The 24,949-nt window shown below is 54.9% G+C and overlaps 1 protein-coding gene across 9 annotated transcripts; it reads right to left on the bottom strand.

Moving 5' to 3' along the window:
- Positions 1 to 6,226: 6,226 nt before the first annotated feature.
- Positions 6,227 to 23,721, bottom strand: LOC128135833 (C-type lectin domain family 2 member A-like). 9 transcript variants are annotated; one of them, XM_052774913.1, is made up of 9 exons: positions 23,601 to 23,696; positions 13,058 to 13,287; positions 12,111 to 12,215; positions 9,376 to 9,568; positions 8,278 to 8,334; positions 7,758 to 7,850; positions 7,472 to 7,656; positions 7,260 to 7,363; positions 6,227 to 6,920 (listed from the first exon to the last, which is right to left on the bottom strand). In XM_052774913.1, exons 4-9 carry the CDS (start codon positions 9,398 to 9,400, stop codon positions 6,764 to 6,766), a joined length of 621 nt encoding a protein of 206 aa, XP_052630873.1. In that variant the 5' UTR covers positions 9,401 to 9,568; positions 12,111 to 12,215; positions 13,058 to 13,287; positions 23,601 to 23,696; the 3' UTR covers positions 6,227 to 6,763. The 9 variants fall into 9 exon arrangements, with proteins under 9 accessions (XP_052630873.1, XP_052630871.1, XP_052630866.1 ...); XM_052774911.1 differs by having other exon boundaries at positions 12,111 to 12,212; XM_052774914.1 differs by lacking the exon at positions 12,111 to 12,215 and adding an exon at positions 9,665 to 9,742 and having other exon boundaries at positions 6,228 to 6,920; positions 9,376 to 9,390; positions 23,601 to 23,695.
- Positions 23,722 to 24,949: the final 1,228 nt, after the last annotated feature.

Genomic DNA, 24,949 nt, shown 5'->3' with positions numbered 1-24,949 from the left:
AAGCGGGGATGGAGGCAGAGACACATCTGCCCCCTCTTGGAGCTTTTTCCCCCTCCTTCCCTCTCTCCCAGCTTTTTGTACCATCCTTAAATGAGTCCCATCCACTCACATTCCTTTTTGGATTAAACCAGCTGCTTCAGTAAATTCCATCAAGAAAAACAGAAACCCAGGGGAGGGTGGGTGACAGGGATGGCATCAGGTCAAAAACTCCCAAGTGCATCTGCTGACACTGCCCACCATCAGCATCTTCACCTGCCAGAGTGACATGGCTGGTTTATAGCTGACTGTTGCTGTTTAACCCCAGGTGGTAAATAAGCACCACACAGCTGCTCACTCATTCCCCCCCCCCCCAACACCCAGTGGGATGGGGGAGAGAATCAGGGAAAAAAAGTAAAACTTGTGGGTTGAGATCAGAACAGTTTAATAGAACAGAAAGGAAGAAAATAATAATAATAACAATAATACAATGACAATAATAATAAAAGAATTGGAATACACAAAAAAAGTGATGCACAATGCAATTGCTCACCACCTGCCGACCAACACCCTGAGTTCCCAAGCAGCAATCCCTCCCAGCCCCACTCTGCCCAGTTTATATACTGAGCATGACATCACATGCTATGGAATATCCCTTTGGCCAGTTTGGGTCAGCTGTCATGTCTGTGTCCCCTCCCAACTTCTTGTGCCCCTCCAGCCTTCTTGCTGGCTGGGCAGGAGAAGCTGAAAAATCCTTGTCTTGGTCTAAACATTACTCAGCAACAACAGAAAACATCAGTGTGCTATCAAAACATAGCACTACACCAGCTACTAGAAAGAAAATTAACTCTATCCCAGCTGAAACCAGCACAGTGACTAATCCCATCAGCCTTTCCCACAAAGAAACACTTGCCAGCTCCCTGGCCAGGGCCTCTTCCGCACTTGCTCTATAGAAGGAACCGAGCTTTTCAAATGTTTTAAAACAACCCCAAAACAAACACAGGGCCAAGGCCGCTGCCATCTACCACGGCCAGCACTGGGTAACAAATGCAACGGACAGAACTATTTCTGGGCTTGACATGCCAGATTTTTCCTCCCCTCCATCATAATTGCAAAGAAAAGGACAGGTAGGAGCAAGCAGAGCTGGGGAACGGCAGAGACGATAGTTTGTACCTGATGGAAGATGGTGGTTTCTCTCCCCTACGGCAGTTCTTTCCAGCAACATTCTGTTTTCAGCAAAGTGAGCTGGCGAGAGGAGGTGCTGCAGGCAGGAGGAGCAGATCGGGGATGCACATGCGTCTACGCAGGGGTGTGTTTGCTTGTGCAAAGCTGTGGATGGGGGCTCTCAGGGCCCCCCAAATACTGATTTTCTCCCCCCCCCCCCCCCCAAAGGTGCTGCTGCAGGAGCCCCAGAAGCAGCCATAGGCGATAGGGACAAACTCAATCTGGCAAAGAAACCTCACTGCATCCCCTGCCAGAGCAACGACAGCGTGGCAACGTGAAGGGTGGGCATCAGGGCTGCTGCAGACAGCCCCTTCCCAGGACTCCCAGTCCAGCTAATAGCATATGTCCATACATTTTGTGTGGTTTGTTCAAACTTTTATGGTTTTAATATTTTGTACCTTCTATGGAAACCGGTTTGCTGCTAGGTGACTGTAAAAGTGAGATTTGGTAAATAATTACTAGAAATCATACTAACACTATGATTGAAACAATAGACAAAAGTATAGCCAAGCAATTAACTAGTAGAGGTAGCTACTCCTGAGTTTTGCATTTCTTTGCTCTTATGACTAGATGGTCCTGTACACTGGATGAGAACAATGCTGAACTGACCACATGTGGTTGAAACTGCCTTAAGCTTCAAGATCAAAGAACAAGGACAAGAATAAAGACTTCAAGGACAGCCAGCAAGAGCTTCAAATGGGTCGGTGGTCGCAAAAGCCCAGTTAGTCCCCGAGCGGCGATCCCCCCTGCTCCCCACTCCCCCCAGTTTCTATACTGGACATGACCTCCCCCCCCCGGGGAAGCCGACGGACGGACAAGACGAGAACAGCCCCCCCGGCCCCCGCAGGACCCCCTCCGCCCCGCAGCGAGGGACCGACCCCGGGCACGACCGACCCCGGTCCCCACCTGCGCTCGGCCGGTCCCGAGCTCCGCCCGAGGAAGGCTGCGGCCGCTCCCGCCGCCATCACACGCCCCGCAACGCTCTGAGGAGAAGCGGGAGGCGGCCCGCCCTTTAAAGAAGTGGCGCGGCCCGCCCTCCGCCTCACCAATCAGCGCGCAAAGTCCAGGAGTGGCGGGGCAGACAGCCAATCGCAGAGAGACCGGCGACGCCCCTTTCGTAAACCCCTCCCTGTGCCCCACTCGTCGCGGTCTTCGGCGTGACGCGGTCTCGCCCCACCGGACCTCGGGACCCGCCGTAGCGCAGGTGGGGACCGGGGTCGGTCGTGCCCGGGGTCGGTCCCTCGCTGCGGGGCGGAGGGGGGTCCTGCGGGGGCCGGGGGGGCTGTTCTCGTCTTGTCCGTCCGTCGGCTTCCCCGGAGGGGAGGCGGTGAGGGGCCCCAGCCCGCAGCCCGGAGGAGGCGATGGCTGACCCAGCCTTGAGCTTGCCCGCTCGGGGCTGCCTGGGCCGGCGGTCTGGGCGCTTGCTCGGCAAGCGCAGGGGGGTGTTCTGGGGGGTTGTGTCCCCCGCGGCTCAGCAGAGGGGTCGGGGGGACCCTGGCCCGTTGCCGTGCCTGGGCCCCCGCTGGTGATGGATGGAGCGGGGGGGGCTGAGTGGTGGGAAGGGGGATGCTGCCGGCCGGCGAGTGCCTTGGGGCCTGTCTGGGAAGGGTCTGTGCGGGGTGTCGGGGAGGGTGCTGGCTCTGCTGGGGGCCGAGGGCCTGTCCTGAGCTCACTGACCCCGTGTTTGTCTCCCCAGGTGCCGAGGAGCGGCTGCGGTGTCACAGGGGGAGCAGGGAGAGGGCAGGACCGTGCTCCTGAGCGTGGGTGTCACCACAGAGCCAAGGCTGGTACTTGAAATCAAGCGCGGCAGCTGTCAGGCAACAGAATAGAAAGTCCTCGTACGTTGCTGTTTTCAGGTTCTCTGCGATCTCCCATTATGACAGTAACAGCCCCTGGTCGCAAAACTGTATCGAAGCCTGGCTTGAAAAAGACTCTACTAGCAGTTGTGATGCCTTGTGCGGAAGCCCGTGCTTGTCCCCAGCAAAGAGAAGTGGAGGTGCCGGTGGATCCTCGGGATGACGGGGCATCCCCTGACCCAGAGCCCCCAGGGAGTACATGCAGAAGGGCGTGCGCGCCTCTGGGTGAGAACAGAGCCCCCTCTGCGGCCTGCAGGGAGGGGACAGCATCTCTGTGGCCATGTCGCCTGCGGGCTGGATGCTCAGGGCACAAGAAGTTGGGGGGGGACACAGCCAGGACAGCTGAGCCAAACTGGCCAAAGGGGTATTCCACAGCATGTGATGTCATGCCCAGTATAGAAACTGGGGGGAGTTGGTCTGGGGAGATGGCTGCTTGGGAACTAAGTGGGCATCGGTCAGTGGGTGGTGAGCAGTTGCATTGTGCATCAATTTTCTATTCCAGTCCTTTTATCATTATTGTCATTTTGTTATTGTTATTGTTATCATTATTTTCTTCCTTTCTGTCCTATTTTACTGTTCTTATCTCAACCTATGACTTTTACTTTTTATTTTACTTTTTATCTGGTCTTGCAGCCCAGATCCTGCAGTCAGGGGAAGGGGTAGGAAAAAAGCGGGGGGCCTCAAGAGCATCTGTCACCCCCCCAGCCCCAGAGAGCCCAAAGCAGGGTGTCCTGGGGCAAAGCACCCTGGCGAGACCCCCAAGCCCCTGCAGACTCCCCTGCACAAAGATGCGACCCCAGGAAGGGACCAGCAGCAGGAGCGGGGCGTCCCCCAAATCCCTCTGCTCCCTCTTTTGGGGTCACAGCTGAGAGGCCCAGCTCGGTGGAGGCAGGACAGCACCAGCCCGGGGTGTCTGACGAGCTACAGCCTCGAGAAAAGCCCCCCCGACCCTCCTCCCTCAACCCGTGCCTCCGTTTCCCAGCTTGAGCAGCTCTTGGGGACCCGACGGGCAGCGTCACCCCGCTTCTCCCCCTTCTCAAGTTGCACCGGTCAGCATCACCCCGTATTTCCTCTCCCCTCCACAAATTCGGGGGACACGCACACACACCCCCAGCAGACACAACCCCCAATACCTGCACCCGGGAGGGGAGCCGGGCTCCCTGCAGCACCCCGCTTGCCCCGTCGGTCTAAGACCACGTAGCCGTCCTCGTCCTCCATGGCGTCGAAGAGCCAGGGGTCCGCGGGGGACGGGGGCTTCCTCTCCACAGGAAGGAGAACTGGGGTACGGGGCTGCACCCCACGGGTTTAGAGGACAGGGAGCTGCAGCACAAGCTACTGCAAAAGAAAAGTAGGAAAACAGCTCTTTTCTCCTCCCCAGGGAAAAAACGGTGGAGGAGAAAATACATAAATATGTACGTTTTTGTGGAGCTCATTAACCAGCTTTCACCCTGACAAGCCAGCACCTGCGACTGCACAAGCCCTCTGTGCAGGGAGGCACGGGCACATTGGGAAGCCCTGGGTCCCCAGTCTCCTGCCTCCTAATTAGCAGCTATTTCATTAGCCTAATTGAGCATGATTTTATCTGCTCCTGGGCTTACCCATCTGCCATCCTTTGCCAGACACTGGCAAGCGCCTCCGCTCAGCATGCCAGTATAAATATGAGGTGGGACTGCCCCAGCAGCACTCCTCTCCCGCCGCCGCTGCCACCTGAACCCCTAACTGGGACACTGGAGGATGGACAGACTGGGAGCACTGGGAACAGCCCTCCCGCACAGCCACCTCACCGGCACGGCCCTCACAGGGGATGTGGCCAGGTTTGTTCACCCGCCGTCCTGGTCAGATTCCTCCCCAGTGCCCATGGCTGCTCTCGGCTGCTCCTGGGGCTCCTGCAGCAGCACCTTCTCCAGGGGTCAGGACTTGGGGGGCTCCCCCCAAGAGCCCCCGTATGCTGGAAAACAAGGGGGGCCAGGGAGGGACGGCAGCCGGGGGGGAGCCCCAGAACTTGCCCAGGTATCGGGCAGAGCCAGCACCGTGTGACGGGCACCAACAGAGAGCTCCAGCCATCCCCCTCCAGCCTCTGGCAGCGCCCACGGCCGAGGGAGGAGACACCCCGGGGGGGACAGCTGTCCCCTCCCGCACGTGCTGACCTGGTTCAGGTTTTGGGGGGGAAAACACCCCAATGAGATAAATACTGTCACTGGAAACACAGCGTCCGAGTGCACGACGCCAGGCTGATTGCCATCGTGGTGCTTTTGAGGTTCCTGGTGTGGGGTCCCATGGAGGCAGACGTTTGTGTCGCGATTCGGAGGGATCAGCTGCACTCCCACAGCCGCAGCGCTTTGTTCCGCTGGATTTGCCACAAAGAGGCCACCGAGATTTAAGCCAGAGGAAACGACTGTCACGACCTGGACGGGACAGACCAGGGAGTCGTGTTGAATTTGGAATTCCCTCGGGCTAAATTAAGGTGAAACGACACCAAACCATCAGTTGAACCTTTTATTTATGACAGAAGCAAACTGAATTTAGGAGGCCTAACAGCAGGCAGTGTGCTTTCTCCCAACAGGAATAGGCATGGAACTACCTCAGTAAACCGTGTAACCCGTGGTAACCATATACAGCAATTCAGGGAATAAAGAGAACAGAAGCAAACTGAATTTGGGAGGCATCAATTCAGGGAATAAGGAGAGAAAAGGAAAAAGAAAGAGAGAATGAGACAGGAGGAGAACAAGGAAGAGAGAAAGATATCACCGGTCCTGGATCCCGGGTTGGTTCAGTCGGGCGAGAGGTCCAGTTCTGGCAGGCTTGCGCCCGTGGGGCTTCAGTTCGTGCCCTTTTATCATCTTTGCCCCTCCTTTGGGCGGGCACTTGAACTCATCAGGCTAATTAGGTGTCCTGATCAGTTTGTGAGCCTTTGGGCTTGGGGGTCAGCTGGGGAGTAGCTTCCCCCTCCCTGCAGATGTGATCTTTTGCCATGCACGGTGAGCTGTTCTGCTCAGCGTACCCGAAACAGCATTATCGGAACAGGGAGCTGTGCACCCTCCGGCTCGCCCTCCCCCTCCTGTCGCTGATGTCTGGTGCTGAACGGCTCCTTTTCACACGTGGCTCCTTTTCACACGTGGCTCCTTGCCAGGCAGAGTTCGAGCTTCGTGGCTAGGCAGAACTTGCCCCACCACAACGTTTGAGACGTTAACGCTTTCAGTCTCTCACAGTGACACAATTAACAACGGGGACAGACTCGGTACCAGGCATCTCGCCAGGACGCCAGAACACATCCCAGAGCAGCGGTTCGGTGGCTCCTTGTCGAGGCTGGGGTCTTCTCCCAAGCATTGGCCGGGGAGAACGTGGAAGCAATTCTGTTTCGTTTCTCCACTTTGCATTTCTGCCCCTCACCTCCAACTTCTCCAAATCCACCAAAGAACAAAGACACCAAAACCAGCAGGACTGAGCTTTGCAGCACGGCAGCTGCCAGCAAAGCAGGGAGTTTTCCAAGCCTCTTCAATATTCCCAAGTCTGCAAAACTGGAAAGACTCTAGCGGTCAGACTAAAGTAAGGATCCTTTGGTCACGGCTCTGTGTCATTGTCATGAGGAGTTTCTGCTTTTGTAAGCTAAAATTAAAACAAATCTGTGCCGTTGGGAGACGCTCACTACCATGTTGCGTAGGGTTAATAGCAGCTTGTGGTTGATCTTCTCTGCCGACGGGGAAATTTCAGGTGAAATTCAGAATGATTTCCGAATCCTTCTGAATCCCACTGGGGTGCTTTTGCGGGTGGTTGCAGACAGAGTATTTCATCTGGGAGCACCAGTCGCTGCTGATCCCGTCAGCATCGATATAGGCACATTGGCCCTTGCCCCGGACCTCGAACCTGCACCAAACGGCAGAAGGAAAACTCAAAGGGAAGCAAAGGGGTTGCTGTCAGCTGCAGGTCAGCGGCTGAGCATCTCCCATACGGGCTAACAGCGCTGCAAGGAGCAGGGACCACCCCTCCCCAGCAAACAACCTGCCCCATGCAGAACAAAAACTGCCTCCCAGTCCCCAAAGGGGGGAATATTTTCAGTTGCTTGGTCCCAAGGGGGGTTGATCTAGGGATGCCCTCATTAAATTTATTTTCTCTCTCTCTATAATATGTGTCCTCTTGCATTCAATCCCTGACCCATCTCAGCCCAGGCCATGGTTATGTTCTCCAGAAGAAGAGAGGACATACCCATTGCTGAAGAGAGACCCGTTGGACCATTTCCAAGGTCCAGAGCCTTCCCTGTGGAGACCGATCCAGTAGTGCAAGGAACTCCCATAGCGCAAGAGGAAATGCTAGAGGCGGGGAAAAAGCAAGCATTCACGCTACGCCCTCCAGGGGAATCCCAAATCTGCTTCCCAAAAGCCACCGACACACCACTGCCTCAGGGATTTCTCATTTACCAGCTCCTCCTGGGTGTCAATGGTGGCCAAATGGGCTCCGAGAGAACGGCAAAAGATCTGACTCCTGTTCCAGTCCGTTTCGTCCTCCACAAAGTAAAAGCACTTCTCCCTGTACCCGATCCCATTTTCCAGGCAGCTGGGAAGGACAGGAGAGGAGCAGGATGGACAGGACGGGCATTTCTTAGCTGGAAATAAGCAGAACACATCCTGGTGACTTATGCCACTGGGTTTTCTCCAGGGGAGGAGAGGATTTTGATGGTAGGCACCTCCACCCCCAGACACTTACCCGCCAGCGCGATTATGGTGAGAAGCAACGCTGCTACGACCACGGTGACCCCGATGGGGACCTTTTTATCTTTAATGCACTTGAGGCTAAAACCTGGAGACAAACTGCGTGGAAGAGGCACAGCCAGCAAACCCACGGCACAAAGAGCACCCCAAGCTCCCTGCAGCTCTTGTATTCCCCCCACAGGTGCCTTCAACACCTTTAGATACAGCCACAAAGCACGTGGGGGTGCAGGCTCAGGTCAGGGGGTGCATCCCAGTGCTTTCATCAGGCTCCAAGGCTTTTTAGGGCTCCCTGACCTCATTGCATCCTCTCCATACCCCGTCAACCATGAGAGACGGGCACCATCCCCAGGACCCACAGCTTGGGCTGCCCTGTGCCTCCTGCAGCTTGCAAACAGCTTTACCTTTCTTGCATCCTCCTCACCCCAGCTATTTTAACTACCTTTTAGCTGCCCACATCATGCTAAGCATGGCCACGACCTCCAAAACAACGTCCTCAAAACAAGACTGGTGCTTACTGGTCCCTTCCTCCGCTCTCTGCTGCGATGGCATCATTACAGCAGTCGACTCTTCGCCTGTGCGAAAGCAAGAAGTCTGTGGAAATGAAGTGAGTTACCGCTAATGCTGTGAAGTTCTTCAGTAGGACAGGCCTGACCCTGGATACTTTTCTCCCAGGACAGTCAAAGCAGCATTCCCCCTTGTCGTGGTTTAATCCCAGCCAGTAAATAAGCACCACGCAGCTACTCACTCATTTCCGCCCCCCCGACAGTGGGATGGGGGAGAGAATCAGTGAAATAAAAAGTAAAACTTGTGGGTTGAGATAAGAACAGTTTAATAGAACAGAAAGGAAGAAAATAGTTATAACAACAACAATAATAAAATGACAATAATAATAAAAGGACTGGAATACATAAGTGATGCACAGTGCAATTACTCACCACCCTCTGACCAACACCCTGTGAGTTCCCAAGCAGCAATCTCCCCAGGCCAACTCCCCCCAGTTTCTATACTGGGCATGACATCACATGCTATGGAATACCCCTTTGGCCAGTTTGGCTCAGCTGTCCCAGCTGTGTCCCCTCCCAACTTCTTGTGCCTCTCCAGCCTTCCTGCTGGCTGGGCAGGAGAAGCTGAAAAATCCTTGATTTTATCTAAACATTACTTCGCAAAAGCGGAAAACATCAGTGTGTTATCAACATTCTTCTTATTGTGAACCCAAACATACCAGCTACTAGGAAGAAAATTAACTCTATCCCAGCTGAAGCTAGGACACCCCTTCTTCTGGTTTACATGCATGGCAGGGAGGGAAACAAGATTTCTGCCTTCAAAAAACCAGGATTTGCTCTGTTTTTCCAAGCCAGCCTTCATTTTAGTGCTTCTGCCAGCTCTGTTTGCCCTGGAGAGGTGTCATCTCAATTACTGCCCCACTTCTTCAACTCCAAGGTGTTTTCAGCTCCAGTCTCCGCTCCAGGACCCTCAGGTCAGCCCCCATGGTGCTGGGTGGCCCTTCAAACCCATCTAAGCCACATCCTCCAGCCCAAAGCCCAGAACCGCCCCCTCCATCTCCCCACCATTTGCTCTTAAAGCCTCTAGGAGAGGGGATGGTGCTGATGTACCTGCATCCTGAAGAGCTTCCGCCATCCTGGTGCCACCAAGGGTCAGCAGGACCCTCCAGGGACAAGCACGTCCCTCAACTCCACCAGCAACAAGGCGAGCAGGGTCAAGAACACCTGGAGACTGCAGCACGGCACCAGGGACCCACCAGGTCCTTCTCCGTCCCGCGGCTTTGCCAGGATGCTCCTCTGGTCACTAAAATAAAAAGCCAAAAAGCTCACACTCTCCCTAAAACCTCAGTGCTGCTCATCACAGCACTGTTTTCTAAACCTCTTTTTTTCCTCAAAGCACCTTTTCTCCTTGTGGTGGGTTGACCCTGGCTGGACACCAGGTGCCCATCAAAGCCATTCTATCACTCCCCCTCCTCAGCTGGACAGGGGAAAGAAAATATGACAAAGGGCTGGTGGGTCAAGATAAGGACAGGAGAGATCACTCACCAATTACCATCACAGGCAAAACAGACTCAGCTTGGGGAAAATTAACTCAATTTATTACAAATTTACCAGAGTAGGGTAATGAGAAATAAAACCAGATCTCAGAACACCTTCCCTCCACACCTCCCTTCTTCCCAGGCACAACTTCACTCCCGGATTCTCTACCAACCCCCGCCAGTGGTGCAGGGGGATGGGGAATGGGGTTTACAGTCAGTTCATCACACATTATTTCTGCTGCTTCATCATCTTCAGGCACAGAACTCATCACACTCTTCCCCTGCTCCAGCATGGGGTCCCTCCCACTGGAGACAGTCCTCCACGAACTTCTCCAACGTGGGTCCTTCCCACGGGCTGCAGTTCTTCACGAACTGCTCCAGCGTGGGTCCCTTCCACGGCGTGCAGTCCTTCAGGAGCACACTGCTCCAGCGTGGGTCCCCCATGGGGTCACAAGTCCTGCCAGAAAACCTGCTCCAGCACGGGCTCCTCTCTCCACAGATCCGCAGGTCCTGCCAGGAGCCTGCTCCAGCGCGGGCTTCCCACAGGGTCACAGCCTCCTTCGGGAACCCACCTGCTCCGGCGTGGGGTCCTCCACGGGCTGCAGGCGGATATCTGCTCCACCGTGGAGCTCCATGGACTGCAGGGGGACAGCCTGCCTCACCATGGTCTTCATCACCACGGGCTGCAGGGGAATCTCTGCTCCGGCGCCTGGAGCATCTCCTCCCCCTCCTTCTTCACTGACCTGGGGGTCTGCAGGGTTGTTTCTCTTACATGTTCTCACTGTCTCTCCAGCTGCCGTTTCTGTCTGTCTCAGCAACATTTTTCCTTCTTAAATATGTTATCACAGAGGCTCTACCACTATCGCTGATTGGCTTGGCCTTGGCTGGCAGCAGGTCCATCTTAGAGCTGGCTGGTATGGGCTCTGTCGGACACAGGGGAAGCTTCCAGCAGCTTCTTGCAGAAGCCACCCCTGTAACCCCCCCCGCTACCAAAACCTTGCCATGCAAAGCCAATACACTCCTTTTTCCACATCCCAGCCTGCATTCACTCTGAGTTATTGCTTCTCAAAACCTCCCACGACTGCATATTTTCCTACGTTGTTCTTACAAACTGGTTTTCTAATTTCTTTGGGGTTTTGACCTTTCCATGGATGCCGCCTTTTCTCAAAGCCCATGGCAACACATGAACAGATTCAGGTCTGACTCGGAGAAGCAAAAGTGGTCCTGCAGGAGCTATTTGTAGAACATTCACATTTACAAGAAAAACCTCAAAAAAAACAGACCAAGAACCCACTAATGCAAAATAGAAAAACCGGCAGGTGCTGTTGCCAGCAAGCCCTTGAAGTCACCAAGAGCTGCAGCTCCTGTAACAAAGAATTTCCGTATTTAGTAAAACTATATATACAACCCTGACATCAGGTGCACAGCTGGTGTTCCTGTTTAATATCGGCACTGTAAATACAAATTACATTACTGGTACCTGCACTTTGAACCTTCCTCAATTTGCAGCAGTTTTCCAGGGAGGCACAACTTTTGTGTGTTTGCAAAAGTAAGAATCAAAAGGAAATTTTTTTTCTCCCCAAACACTTGATTTTGAATAGGGTTTAACTGATGGAGCATTTTGCTACTGTCCCCAACATGCAAAACCAAATTACTCCTGCCCCAGGCTGCAGCTTGGTGCATTCTGGAGTAAAACAGCAGGTGATGGAGGAAGAGGAAAAAAAAAAGACACCAAGTGGGGAACAACAGAGAAACTTGATCATCAGAAAATACTCCCGAATACACTGGGCTTGTGGGAAATAAAGGATTTTTGTGTCCCAAAAAGCATGTCAAAAATATTACAGGCGAACATTGTTCTAGTTCATGGCCTTGGTAGGGGGAAACATTGCTGCCCAGAGAAGTAATGCCTTTGCAAGCAGCACATGCTTGAAATAAATCAAAGGCGCTTTGTCTAGCACCCAAGGAGCGAGGAATTCATGCAGCAAACAGGACTGAATCCCTCATGCCCTGACAAGGCCCAAATACTGCTGCAAAAAAAGAAAAAAACACCTTTGATTTGCAGGGGGACCCTACGCAACAGGGGACACAGCGAGGTGTCACTAGGACCCCAACATGGGACCCACAGCCTGGGTTGAGCTGGAGTGGGAGTCCCAGGGGAGAAGGGAGCAGAGTACCGAAGGGGAAGATGCTAGAGGGTGGAAAAAAAAAAAAAAAAAAAAACTTGCCCCCAAACGAAGGTAGGAGGTTCCCTTCTGCAGGGCTTTGTGACGCACCCCCAGTGCTCGTCTCTGCAGGCTCCCAACTCACCCTCTGCGTGCTCGAAGGAAAATGGACTTTTCTACGCCTGCTTCCTAAGTCCACACTCGAGAGGAAGCTGCTGCTGAACTTGAGGTTTCCAGCTTCCAGGAGCTGCTGGGAGAGGACAGGTAAGTTCCTGCTAAACAACCAACTTCCACTGCGCATTTTTTATTCCGTGGCAGAAGAAAATCTGTGGATTTCCTCCCTCCTCATGCCCACAGCCTCCATCCAGGCGAGGGATTTAAACACATGCAGGGATACTCTCTGCTCCTGAACCCCAAATTTATCACCTACGTGTAGTACTGGAAACAGAGGTGTCTAATATCCGATACCAAGCAGCTGCTGAAACCCACCCTTTCCATGGTAAATCACTCCTCCTTCTGACCAGTACTGTTGCCTTAGGAACCACCTTATCAGAGTTCCTGTATTTACTTTTTTTTTTTTTTTTTTTGAGTTAATCTTACTCCCTCCTCCACCCACCAAAGCCAGATGGGGACATGGGGGAGCAGCTGCGTCCCAAACCCCAGCCAGGCTCTGCCAGAACTTGCAGAATCAGAGCAAAGCTGCAACCCACTGGTGCTTCCAAGACACCCCCAGGTTGGATGTTCTTGGGGTACAGCATCAACGGTGGTTTCTCTGCTCCGTTTTCACAGCTAGTGTGATCATTAGCGACCTGCAAAAGCTCACTCAGCTTTTCCATGATGTAATGGACCACACCAAGGGATGGGACCAGATAGAAACATGAGCTTGAGCAGCAGTAACAAATTATTTCAGCAACTTAATGGACAGTTTCCCCAGTCAGGAATTCCCCTCTCCCTTGGATTTGGTACAACGATCTCTGGAATTGAGAAGCAGGCTCAAGTCTAAACTTGCTTCACCCAGGTCCAGCCCAAACCTCCCACCACACAACGCTCTCCTACCCCCTTTCCTTGGGGCTTTTACCCCACATAACTCACCACTTGGTCCAAGGGAAAGGCGGTGGGTGCAAGCGTCTGGGAGCCCACCGATTTCAGCTCTGCCGGCTCCGTTACCGACCGGCTCAAGGCTTTTCAGCCCACGCTGAGACGTGGCATTGCCCTGGCAGCGAGTGGAGGCAGGTTGGCATCCTCGGATTGCCCCGCACAGGGGGTCCCCTCGGGGTGGGGACGGGCTGAGAATCTCTTGAGCGCTCCCTGTCTCTTGTCTCCTACAGAGAAATACAGAGGGGACATAAAGCTTTCTATACACTCTCCAGCCAAAAAAAAAAAGAAATAAACACTCGGCAAGGGCAGATCAGCAGGTGAGCCTTCACAGTTGCCTCAGAACAGTCAGGCATGAAAATAAAAACCAGAGGAGACAGTCCACCCCCAGCACCATCAACACAAACCAGCTCAAAGGCAACTTAATTATTGCAGTATTTACTACTGCTGACATTCCTCTAACCCCTCCAGCACCCATAAGGGTGCCAGGGAGGTGGGAGCTGCTCCAACCCTTGTACCTGTGTCCCCCAACCTAGGTGGCAAAAGCAGGGATGGAGGCAGAGACACATCTGCCCCCTCTTGGAGCTTTTTCCCCCTCCTTCCCTCTCTCCCAGCTTTTTGTACCATCCTTAAATGAGTCCCATCCACTCACATTCCTTTTTGGATTAAACCAGCTGCTTCAGTAAATTCCATCAAGAAAAACAGAAACCCAGGGGAGGGTGGGTGACAGGGATGGCATCAGGTCAAAAACTCCCAAGTGCATCTGCTGACACTGCCCACCATCAGCATCTTCACCTGCCAGAGTGACATGGCTGGTTTATAGCTGACTGTTGCTGTTTAACCCCAGGTGGTAAATAAGCACCACACAGCTGCTCACTCATTCCCCCCCCCCCCAACACCCAGTGGGATGGGGGAGAGAATCAGGGAAAAAAAGTAAAACTTGTGGGTTGAGATCAGAACAGTTTAATAGAACAGAAAGGAAGAAAATAATAATGACAATAACAATAATACAATGACAATAATAATAAAAGAATTGGAATACACAAAAAAAGTGATGCACAATGCAATTGCTCACCACCTGCCGACCAACACCCTGAGTTCCCAAGCAGCAATCCCTCCCAGCCCCACTCTGCCCAGTTTATATACTGAGCATGACATCACATGCTATGGAATATCCCTTTGGCCAGTTTGGGTCAGCTGTCATGTCTGTGTCCCCTCCCAACTTCTTGTGCCCCTCCAGCCTTCTTGCTGGCTGGGCAGGAGAAGCTGAAAAATCCTTGTCTTGGTCTAAACATTACTCAGCAACAACAGAAAACATCAGTGTGCTATCAAAACATAGCACTACACCAGCTACTAGAAAGAAAATTAACTCTATCCCAGCTGAAACCAGCACAGTGACTAATCCCATCAGCCTTTCCCACAAAGAAACACTTGCCAGCTCCCTGGCCAGGGCCTCTTCCGCACTTGCTCTATAGAAGGAACCGAGCTTTTCAAATGTTTTAAAACAACCCCAAAACAAACACAGGGCCAAGGCCGCTGCCATCTACCACGGCCAGCGCTGGGTAACAAATGCAACGGACAGAACTATTTCTGGGCTTGACATGCCAGATTTTTCCTCCCCTCCATCATAATTGCAAAGAAAAGGACAGGTAGGAGCAAGCAGAGCTGGGGAACGGCAGAGACGATGGTTTGTACCTGATGGAAGATGGTGGTTTCTCTCCCCTACGGCAGTTCTTTCCAGCAACATTCTGTTTTCAGCAAAGTGAGCTGGCGAGAGGAGGTGCTGCAGGCAGGAGGAGCAGATCGGGGATGCACATGCGTCTACGCAGGGGTGTGTTTGCTTGTGCAAAGCTGTGGATGGGGGCTCTCAGGGCCCCCCAAATACTGATTTTCTCCCCCCCCCCCCCCCCCCCCAAAGGTGCTGCTGCAGGAGCCCCAGAAGCAGCCATAGGCGATAGGGACAAACTCAATCTGGCAAAGAAACCTCACTGCATCCCCTGCCAGAGCAACGACAGCGTGGCAACATGAAGGGTGGGCATCAGGGCTGCTGCAGACAGCCCCTTCCCAGGACTCCCAGTCCAGCTAATAGCATATGTCCATACATTTTGTGTGGTTTGTTCAAACTTTTATGGTTTTAATATTTTGTACCTTCTATGGAAACCGGTTTGCTGCTAGGTGACTGTAAAAGTGAGATTTGGTAAATAATTACTAGAAATCATACTAACACTATGATTGAAACAATAGACAAAAGTATAGCCAAGCAATTAACTAGTAGAGGTAGCTACTCCTGAGTTTTGCATTTCTTTGCTCTTATGACTAGATGGTCCTGTACACTGGATGAGAACAATGCTGAACTGACCACATGTGGTTGAAACTGCCTTAAGCTTCAAGATCAAAGAACAAGGACAAGAATAAAGACTTCAAGGACAGCCAGCAAGAGCTTCAAATGGGTCGGTGGTCGCAAAAGCCCAGTTAGTCCCCGAGCGGCGATCCCCCCTGCTCCCCACTCCCCCCAGTTTCTATACTGGACATGACCTCCCCCCCCCGGGGAAGCCGACGGACGGACAAGACGAGAACAGCCCCCCCGGCCCCCGCAGGACCCCCTCCGCCCCGCAGCGAGGGACCGACCCCGGGCACGACCGACCCCGGTCCCCACCTGCGCTCGGCCGGTCCCGAGCTCCGCCCGAGGAAGGCTGCGGCCGCTCCCGCCGCCATCACACGCCCCGCAACGCTCTGAGGAGAAGCGGGAGGCGGCCCGCCCTTTAAAGAAGTGGCGCGGCCCGCCCTCCGCCTCACCAATCAGCGCGCAAAGTCCAGGAGTGGCGGGGCAGACAGCCAATCGCAGAGAGACCGGCGACGCCCCTTTCGTAAACCCCTCCCTGTGCCCCACTCGTCGCGGTCTTCGGCGTGACGCGGTCTCGCCCCACCGGACCTCGGGACCCGCCGTAGCGCAGGTGGGGACCGGGGTCGGTCGTGCCCGGGGTCGGTCCCTCGCTGCGGGGCGGAGGGGGTCCTGCGGGGGCCGGGGGGGCTGTTCTCGTCTTGTCCGTCCGTCGGCTTCCCCGGAGGGGAGGCGGTGAGGGGCCCCAGCCCGCAGCCCGGAGGAGGCGATGGCTGACCCAGCCTTGAGCTTGCCCGCTCGGGGCTGCCTGGGCCGGCGGTCTGGGCGCTTGCTCGGCAAGCGCAGGGGGGTGTTCTGGGGGGTTGTGTCCCCCGCGGCTCAGCAGAGGGGTCGGGGGGACCCTGGCCCGTTGCCGTGCCTGGGCCCCCGCTGGTGATGGATGGAGCGGGGGGGGCTGAGTGGTGGGAAGGGGGATGCTGCCGGCCGGCGAGTGCCTTGGGGCCTGTCTGGGAAGGGTCTGTGCGGGGTGTCGGGGAGGGTGCTGGCTCTGCTGGGGGCCGAGGGCCTGTCCTGAGCTCACTGACCCCGTGTTTGTCTCCCCAGGTGCCGAGGAGCGGCTGCGGTGTCACAGGGGGAGCAGGGAGAGGGCAGGACCGTGCTCCTGAGCGTGGGTGTCACCACAGAGCCAAGGCTGGTACTTGAAATCAAGCGCGGCAGCTGTCAGGCAACAGAATAGAAAGTCCTCGTACGTTGCTGTTTTCAGGTTCTCTGCGATCTCCCATTATGACAGTAACAGCCCCTGGTCGCAAAACTGTATCGAAGCCTGGCTTGAAAAAGACTCTACTAGCAGTTGTGATGCCTTGTGCGGAAGCCCGTGCTTGTCCCCAGCAAAGAGAAGTGGAGGTGCCGGTGGATCCTCGGGATGACGGGGCATCCCCTGACCCAGAGCCCCCAGGGAGTACATGCAGAAGGGCGTGCGCGCCTCTGGGTGAGAACAGAGCCCCCTCTGCGGCCTGCAGGGAGGGGACAGCATCTCTGTGGCCATGTCGCCTGCGGGCTGGATGCTCAGGGCACAAGAAGTTGGGGGGGGACACAGCCAGGACAGCTGAGCCAAACTGGCCAAAGGGGTATTCCACAGCATGTGATGTCATGCCCAGTATAGAAACTGGGGGGAGTTGGTCTGGGGAGATGGCTGCTTGGGAACTAAGTGGGCATCGGTCAGTGGGTGGTGAGCAGTTGCATTGTGCATCAATTTTCTATTCCAGTCCTTTTATCATTATTGTCATTTTGTTATTGTTATTGTTATCATTATTTTCTTCCTTTCTGTCCTATTTTACTGTTCTTATCTCAACCTATGACTTTTACTTTTTATTTTACTTTTTATCTGGTCTTGCAGCCCAGATCCTGCAGTCAGGGGAAGGGGTAGGAAAAAAGCGGGGGGCCTCAAGAGCATCTGTCACCCCCCCAGCCCCAGAGAGCCCAAAGCAGGGTGTCCTGGGGCAAAGCACCCTGGCGAGACCCCCAAGCCCCTGCAGACTCCCCTGCACAAAGATGCGACCCCAGGAAGGGACCAGCAGCAGGAGCGGGGCGTCCCCCAAATCCCTCTGCTCCCTCTTTTGGGGTCACAGCTGAGAGGCCCAGCTCGGTGGAGGCAGGACAGCACCAGCCCGGGGTGTCTGACGAGCTACAGCCTCGAGAAAAGCCCCCCCGACCCTCCTCCCTCAACCCGTGCCTCCGTTTCCCAGCTTGAGCAGCTCTTGGGGACCCGACGGGCAGCGTCACCCCGCTTCTCCCCCTTCTCAAGTTGCACCGGTCAGCATCACCCCGTATTTCCTCTCCCCTCCACAAATTCGGGGGACACGCACACACACCCCCAGCAGACACAACCCCCAATACCTGCACCCGGGAGGGGAGCCGGGCTCCCTGCAGCACCCCGCTTGCCCCGTCGGTCTAAGACCACGTAGCTGTCCTCGTCCTCCATGGCGTCGAAGAGCCAGGGGTCCGCGGGGGACGGGGGCTTCCTCTCCACAGGAAGGAGAACTGGGGTACGGGGCTGCACCCCACGGGTTTAGAGGACAGGGAGCTGCAGCACAAGCTACTGCAAAAGAAAAGTAGGAAAACAGCTCTTTTCTCCTCCCCAGGGAAAAAACGGTGGAGGAGAAAATACATAAATATGTACGTTTTTGTGGAGCTCATTAACCAGCTTTCACCCTGACAAGCCAGCACCTGCGACTGCACAAGCCCTCTGTGCAGGGAGGCACGGGCACATTGGGAAGCCCTGGGTCCCCAGTCTCCTGCCTCCTAATTAGCAGCTATTTCATTAGCCTAATTGAGCATGATTTTATCTGCTCCTGGGCTTACCCATCTGCCATCCTTTGCCAGACACTGGCAAGCGCCTCCGCTCAGCATGCCAGTATAAATATGAGGTGGGACTGCCCCAGCAGCACTCCTCTCCCGCCGCCGCTGCCACCTGAACCCCTAACTGGGACACTGGAGGATGGACAGACTGGGAGCACTGGGAACAGCCCTCCCGCACAGCCACCTCACCGGCACGGCCCTCACAGGGGATGTGGCCAGGTTTGTTCACCCGCCGTCCTGGTCAGATTCCTCCCCAGTGCCCATGGCTGCTCTCGGCTGCTCCTGGGGCTCCTGCAGCAGCACCTTCTCCAGGGGTCAGGACTTGGGGGGCTCCCCCCAAGAGCCCCCGTATGCTGGAAAACAAGGGGGGCCAGGGAGGGACGGCAGCCGGGGGGGAGCCCCAGAACTTGCCCAGGTATCGGGCAGAGCCAGCACCGTGTGACGGGCACCAACAGAGAGCTCCAGCCATCCCCCTCCAGCCTCTGGCAGCGCCCACGGCCGAGGGAGGAGACACCCCGGGGGGGACAGCTGTCCCCTCCCGCACGTGCTGACCTGGTTCAGGTTTTGGGGGGGAAAACACCCCAATGAGATAAATACTGTCACTGGAAACACAGCGTCCGAGTGCACGACGCCAGGCTGATTGCCATCGTGGTGCTTTTGAGGTTCCTGGTGTGGGGTCCCATGGAGGCAGACGTTTGTGTCGCGATTCGGAGGGATCAGCTGCACTCCCACAGCCGCAGCGCTTTGTTCCGCTGGATTTGCCACAAAGAGGCCACCGAGATTTAAGCCAGAGGAAACGACTGTCACGACCTGGACGGGACAGACCAGGGAGTCGTGTTGAATTTGGAATTCCCTCGGGCTAAATTAAGGTGAAACGACACCAAACCATCAGTTGAACCTTTTATTTATGACAGAAGCAAACTGAATTTAGGAGGCCTAACAGCAGGCAGTGTGCTTTCTCCCAACAGGAATAGGCATGGAACTACCTCAGTAAACCGTGTAACCCGTGGTAACCATATACAGCAATTCAGGGAATAAAGAGAACAGAAGCAAACTGAATTTGGGAGGCATCAATTCAGGGAATAAGGAGAGAAAAGGAAAAAGAAAGAGAGAATGAGACAGGAGGAGAACAAGGAAGAGAGAAAGATATCACCGGTCCTGGATCCCGGGTTGGTTCAGTCGGGCGAGAGGTCCAGTTCTGGCAGGCTTGCGCCCGTGGGGCTTCAGTTCGTGCCCTTTTATCATCTTTGCCCCTCCTTTGGGCGGGCACTTGAACTCATCAGGCTAATTAGGTGTCCTGATCAGTTTGTGAGCCTTTGGGCTTGGGGGGTCAGCTGGGGAGTAGCTTCCCCCTCCCTGCAGATGTGATCTTTTGCCATGCACGGTGAGCTGTTCTGCTCAGCGTACCCGAAACAGCATTATCGGAACAGGGAGCTGTGCACCCTCCGGCTCGCCCTCCCCCTCCTGTCGCTGATGTCTGGTGCTGAACGGCTCCTTTTCACACGTGGCTCCTTTTCACACGTGGCTCCTTGCCAGGCAGAGTTCGAGCTTCGTGGCTAGCAGAACTTGCCCCACCACAACGTTTGAGACGTTAACGCTTTCAGTCTCTCACAGTGACACAATTAACAACGGGGACAGACTCGGTACCAGGCATCTCGCCAGGACGCCAGAACACATCCCAGAGCAGCGTTCGGTGGCTCCTTGTCGAGGCTGGGGTCTTCTCCATTGGCCGGGGAGAACGTGGAAGCAATTCTGTTTCGTTTCTCCACTTTGCATTTCTGCCCCTCACCTCCAACTTCTCCAAATCCACCAAAGAACAAAGACACCAAAACCAGCAGGACTGAGCTTTGCAGCACGGCAGCTGCCAGCAAAGCAGGGAGTTTTCCAAGCCTCTTCAATATTCCCAAGTCTGCAAAACTGGAAAGACTCTAGCGGTCAGACTAAAGTAAGGATCCTTTGGTCACGGCTCTGTGTCATTGTCATGAGGAGTTTCTGCTTTTGTAAGCTAAAATTAAAACAAATCTGTGCCGTTGGGAGACGCTCACTACCATGTTGCGTAGGGTTAATAGCAGCTTGTGGTTGATCTTCTCTGCCGACGGGGAAATTTCAGGTGAAATTCAGAATGATTTCCGAATCCTTCTGAATCCCACTGGGGTGCTTTTGCGGGTGGTTGCAGACAGAGTATTTCATCTGGGAGCACCAGTCGCTGCTGATCCCGTCAGCATCGATATAGGCACATTGGCCCTTGCCCCGGACCTCGAACCTGCACCAAACGGCAGAAGGAAAACTCAAAGGGAAGCAAAGGGGTTGCTGTCAGCTGCAGGTCAGCGGCTGAGCATCTCCCATACGGGCTAACAGCGCTGCAAGGAGCAGGGACCACCCCTCCCCAGCAAACAACCTGCCCCATGCAGAACAAAAACTGCCTCCCAGTCCCCAAAGGGGGGAATATTTTCAGTTGCTTGGTCCCAAGGGGGGTTGATCTAGGGATGCCCTCATTAAATTTATTTTGCCTCTCTCTATAATATGTGTCCTCTTGCATTCAATCCCTGACCATCTCAGCCCAGGCCATGGTTATGTTCTCCAGAAGAAGAGGGGACATACCCATTGCTGAAGAGAGACCCGTTGGACCATTTCCAAGGTCCAGAGCCTTCCCTGTGGAGACCGATCCAGTAGTGCAAGGAACTCCCATAGCGCAAGAGGAAATGCTAGAGGCGGGGAAAAAGCAAGCATTCACACTACGCCCTCCAGGGGAATCCCAAATCTGCTTCCCAAAAGCCACCGACACACCACTGCCTCAGGGATTTCTCATTTACCAGCTCCTCCTGGGTGTCAATGGTGGCCAAATGGGCTCCGAGAGAACGGCAAAAGATCTGACTCCTGTTCCAGTCCGTTTCATCCTCCACAAAGTAAAAGCACTTCTCCCTGTACCCGATCCCATTTTCCAGGCAGCTGGGAAGGACAGGAGAGGAGCAGGATGGACAGGACGGGCATTTCTTAGCTGGAAATAAGCAGAACACATCCTGGTGACTTCTGCCACTGGGTTTTCTCCAGGGGAGGAGAGGATTTTGATGGTAGGCACCTCCACCCCCAGACACTTACCCGCCAGTGCGATGACTGTGAGAAGCAACACTATGACCATGGTGACCCCGATGGGGACCTTTTTATCTTTAATGCACTTGAGGCTAAAACCTGGAGACAAACTGCGTGGAAGAGGCACAGCCGGCAAACCCACGGCACAAAGAGCACCCCAAGCTCCCTGCAGCTCTTGTATTCCCCCCACAGGTGCCTTCAACACCTTTAGATACAGCCACAAAGCACGTGGGGGGGCCACAGTGGGGTGCAGGCTCAGGTCAGGGGGTGCATCCCAGTGCTTTCATCAGCCTCCAAGGCTTTTTAGGGCTCCCTGACCTCATTGCATCCTCTCCATACCCAGTCAACCATGAGAGATGGGCACCATCCCCAGGACCCACAGCTTGGGCTGCCCTGTGCCTCCTGCAGCTTGCAAACAGCTTTACCTTTCTTGCATCCTCCTCACCCCAGCTATTTTAACTACCTTTTAGCTGCCCACATTATGCTAAGCATGGCCACGACCTCCGAAACAACATCCTCAAAGCAAGACTGGTGCTTACTGGTCCCGTCCTCCGCTCTCTGCTGCGATGGCATCATTGTAGCAGTCGAGTCTTCACGTGTGCAAAAGCAAGAAGCCTGTGCAAGTGAAGTGAGTTACCGCTAATGCTGTGAAGTTCTTCAGTAGGACAGGCCTGACCCTGGATGGCAGGAAGGGAAACAAGATTTCTGCCTTCAAAAAACCAGGATTTGCTCTGTTTTTCCAAGCCAGCCTTCATTTTAGTGCTTCTGCCAGCTCTGTTTGCCCTGGAGAGGTGTCATCTCAATTACTGCCCCACTTCTTCAACTCCAAGGTGTTTTCAGCTCCAGTCTCCGCTCCAGGACCCTCAGGTCAGCCCCCATGGTGCTGGGTGGCCCTTCAAACCCATCTAAGCCACATCCTCCAGCCCAAAGCCCAGAACCGCCCCCTCCATCTCCCCACCATTTGCTCTTAAAGCCTCTAGGAAAGGGGATGGTGCTGATGTACCTGCATCCTGAAGAGCTTCCGCTATCCCTGGTGCCACCGAGGGGACAGCAGCACCCTCTAGGGACAAGCACATCCCTCAACTCCACCAGCAACAAGGCGAGCAGGGTCAAGAACACCTGGAGACTGCAGCACGGCACCAGGGACCCGCCAGGTCCTTCTCTGTGACGGTGCTTTGCCAGGATGCTCCTCCGGTCACTAAAATAAAAAGCCAAAAGCTCACAATCTCCCCAAAATCTCAGTGCTGCTCATCACAGCACTTTTTCCTCAAGCACCTTTTCTCCTTTTTCCACATCCCAGCCTGCATTCACTCTGAGTTATTGCTTCTCAAAACCTCCCACGACAGCGTATTTTCCTATGTTGTTCTTACAAACTGGTTTTCTAATTTCTTTGGGGTTTTGACCTTTCCATGGATGCCGCCTCTTCCCAAAGCCCATGGCAACACATGAACAGATTCACATCTGACTCAGGGAAGCAAAAGCAGTCCTGCGGGAGCTCTTTGTAGAACATTCACATTTACAAGAAAAACCTCAGCCCCCCCCGACCTAGAACCTGCTAATGCAAAATAGAAAAACCTACAGATGCTGTTGCCAACAAGCCCTTGAAGTCGCCAAGAGCTGCAGTTCCTGTAACAAAGAACTTCCATGTAAAACTACATGTACGAGCCTGACATCAGATGCACAGCTGTTGTTCCTGTTTAATATCAGCATTATAAATACAATACGCTTAAATAGTACAGAAGTGAAGAAAATAAGAATGATACGACTACCAATAGTAAAATGACAATAATACTAATAAAAGGATTGGAATATACAAGTGAGGCACAATGCAATTGCTCACCACCTACCGACCGATGCCCAGTTAGTTCCTGAGCAGCCAGAAAATGAACTCTATCCCAGCTGAAGCTAGGACCCCCCTTCATCTGGTTTACATGCATGGCAGGAAGGGAAACATGACTTCTGCCTTCAAAAAACCAGGATTTGCTTTGTTTTTCCAAGCCAGCCTTGAATTTATTGGCTTCTGCCAGCCCTTCTTCACCCAGACCACCTGCCCAGGAAGCCCTGAGCGGGCACGGTTAAGGACGAGCCAGCCGTTGGTTCCTCCGGGCTGCGGGCTGGGGCCCCTCACCGCCTCCCCTCCGGGGAAGCCGACGGACGGACAAGACGAGAACAGCCCCCCCGGCCCCCGCAGGACCCCCTCCACCCCGCAGCGAGGGACCGACCCCGGGCACAACCGACCCCGGTCCCCACCTGCGCTACGGCCGGTCCCGAGCTCCGCCCGAGGAAGGCTGCGGCCGCTCCCGCCGCCATCACACGCCCCGCAACGCTCTGAGGAGAAGCGGGAGGCGGCCTTGCAAAAAAACCGCCACACGACCATCGGCCCAATCAGCGCGCAAAGTCCAGGAGTGGCGGGGCAGACAGCCAATCGCAGGCAGAGGGCGGTGACGGGAGCCGCCAGAGCCGTAGTCCCGGCGCGATGGCTCCGCGGGGTCGGTGTGCGGTCGGAGCATCCAGCCGTTCCCTCGGCATCGTTTCACCGCGGCCTCGTCGCCCCTCGGCATCGTTTCACAGCGGCGGGGTCGCCCCCTCGTAGCACCGGCGCGTCCTGGCGTCGCCTCACGGTGGCTCCGTCTCGTCACAGCATCGTCTTATCGCAGTCTGGTCTCTCCACAGGATCACCACACGGCGGCCCCGTCTCACCGTGGCACCGGCGCATCCCAGGGTCGCCTCACGGTGGCACCATTTCACTTATGGCAGAAGCAGCCTGAGCTTGGAGGGCGTGAACGATAGGTGCTGGGGTTACTCGTAACGAGAGCCGGCATGAAACTCCCTCGGTAAATGCGTAACTCGTTCTAACCACGTACATCAACTCAGAGAATAAAGAGAGCCCTCCCCTTGAGCCAGGAGGCTCAGAGCAGACCCCCTCGCTTTCTAGGCTCCTTCTCAGAGAGGAGCCCCGGGGCAGCTGGATCCACTCCCAGTCCCAAACTTGGTCAGCGGTTTTGTGTCTAAAAGGATGAGCTGTAGGGATTATGAAAAGGAGAGAGAAAGAGAGAGCGAGACAGAGAGAGAGGGGAAAAGAGATGTTACCGGTCCTGGCTCCAGCGTTGCTCCAGTCAGCCGAGGGGTCCAGTTCCAGTGGGTGCGCCCGTGGGGCTTCAGTTTGTGTCCTTTTATCATCTCCTTGTCCCTCCTTTGGGCGGGCACTCGAACTCATGAGGCTAATGAGGTGTCATGCGGGGTTTGTGCTTCCAGAACCTTCGGGAGAGGGGTCGGTGGGCTTGGGGGGTCCTTTGGGGAGGAAATTCTCCTTCCCGAGGTCCGGTGGGGCGAGACCGCGTCACGCCGAAGACCGCGACGAGTGGGGCACAGGGAGGGGTTTACGAAAGGGGCGTCGCCGGTCTCTCTGCGATTGGCTGTCTGCCCCGCCACTCCTGGACTTTGCGCGCTGATTGGTGAGGCGGAGGGCGGGCCGCGCCACTTCTTTAAAGGGCGGGCCGCCTCCCGCTTCTCCTCAGAGCGTTGCGGGGCGTGTGATGGCGGCGGGAGCGGCCGCAGCCTTCCTCGGGCGGAGCTCGGGACCGGCCGAGCGCAGGTGG

The sequence above is a fragment of the Harpia harpyja genome, chromosome 25 (genome assembly GCF_026419915.1).
Source record: "Harpia harpyja isolate bHarHar1 chromosome 25, bHarHar1 primary haplotype, whole genome shotgun sequence".
Taxonomy (NCBI): domain Eukaryota; kingdom Metazoa; phylum Chordata; class Aves; order Accipitriformes; family Accipitridae; genus Harpia; species Harpia harpyja.
The sequence above is the reverse complement of the archived record's forward strand: the minus strand, read 5'-3'. Positions and strand labels throughout refer to the sequence as shown.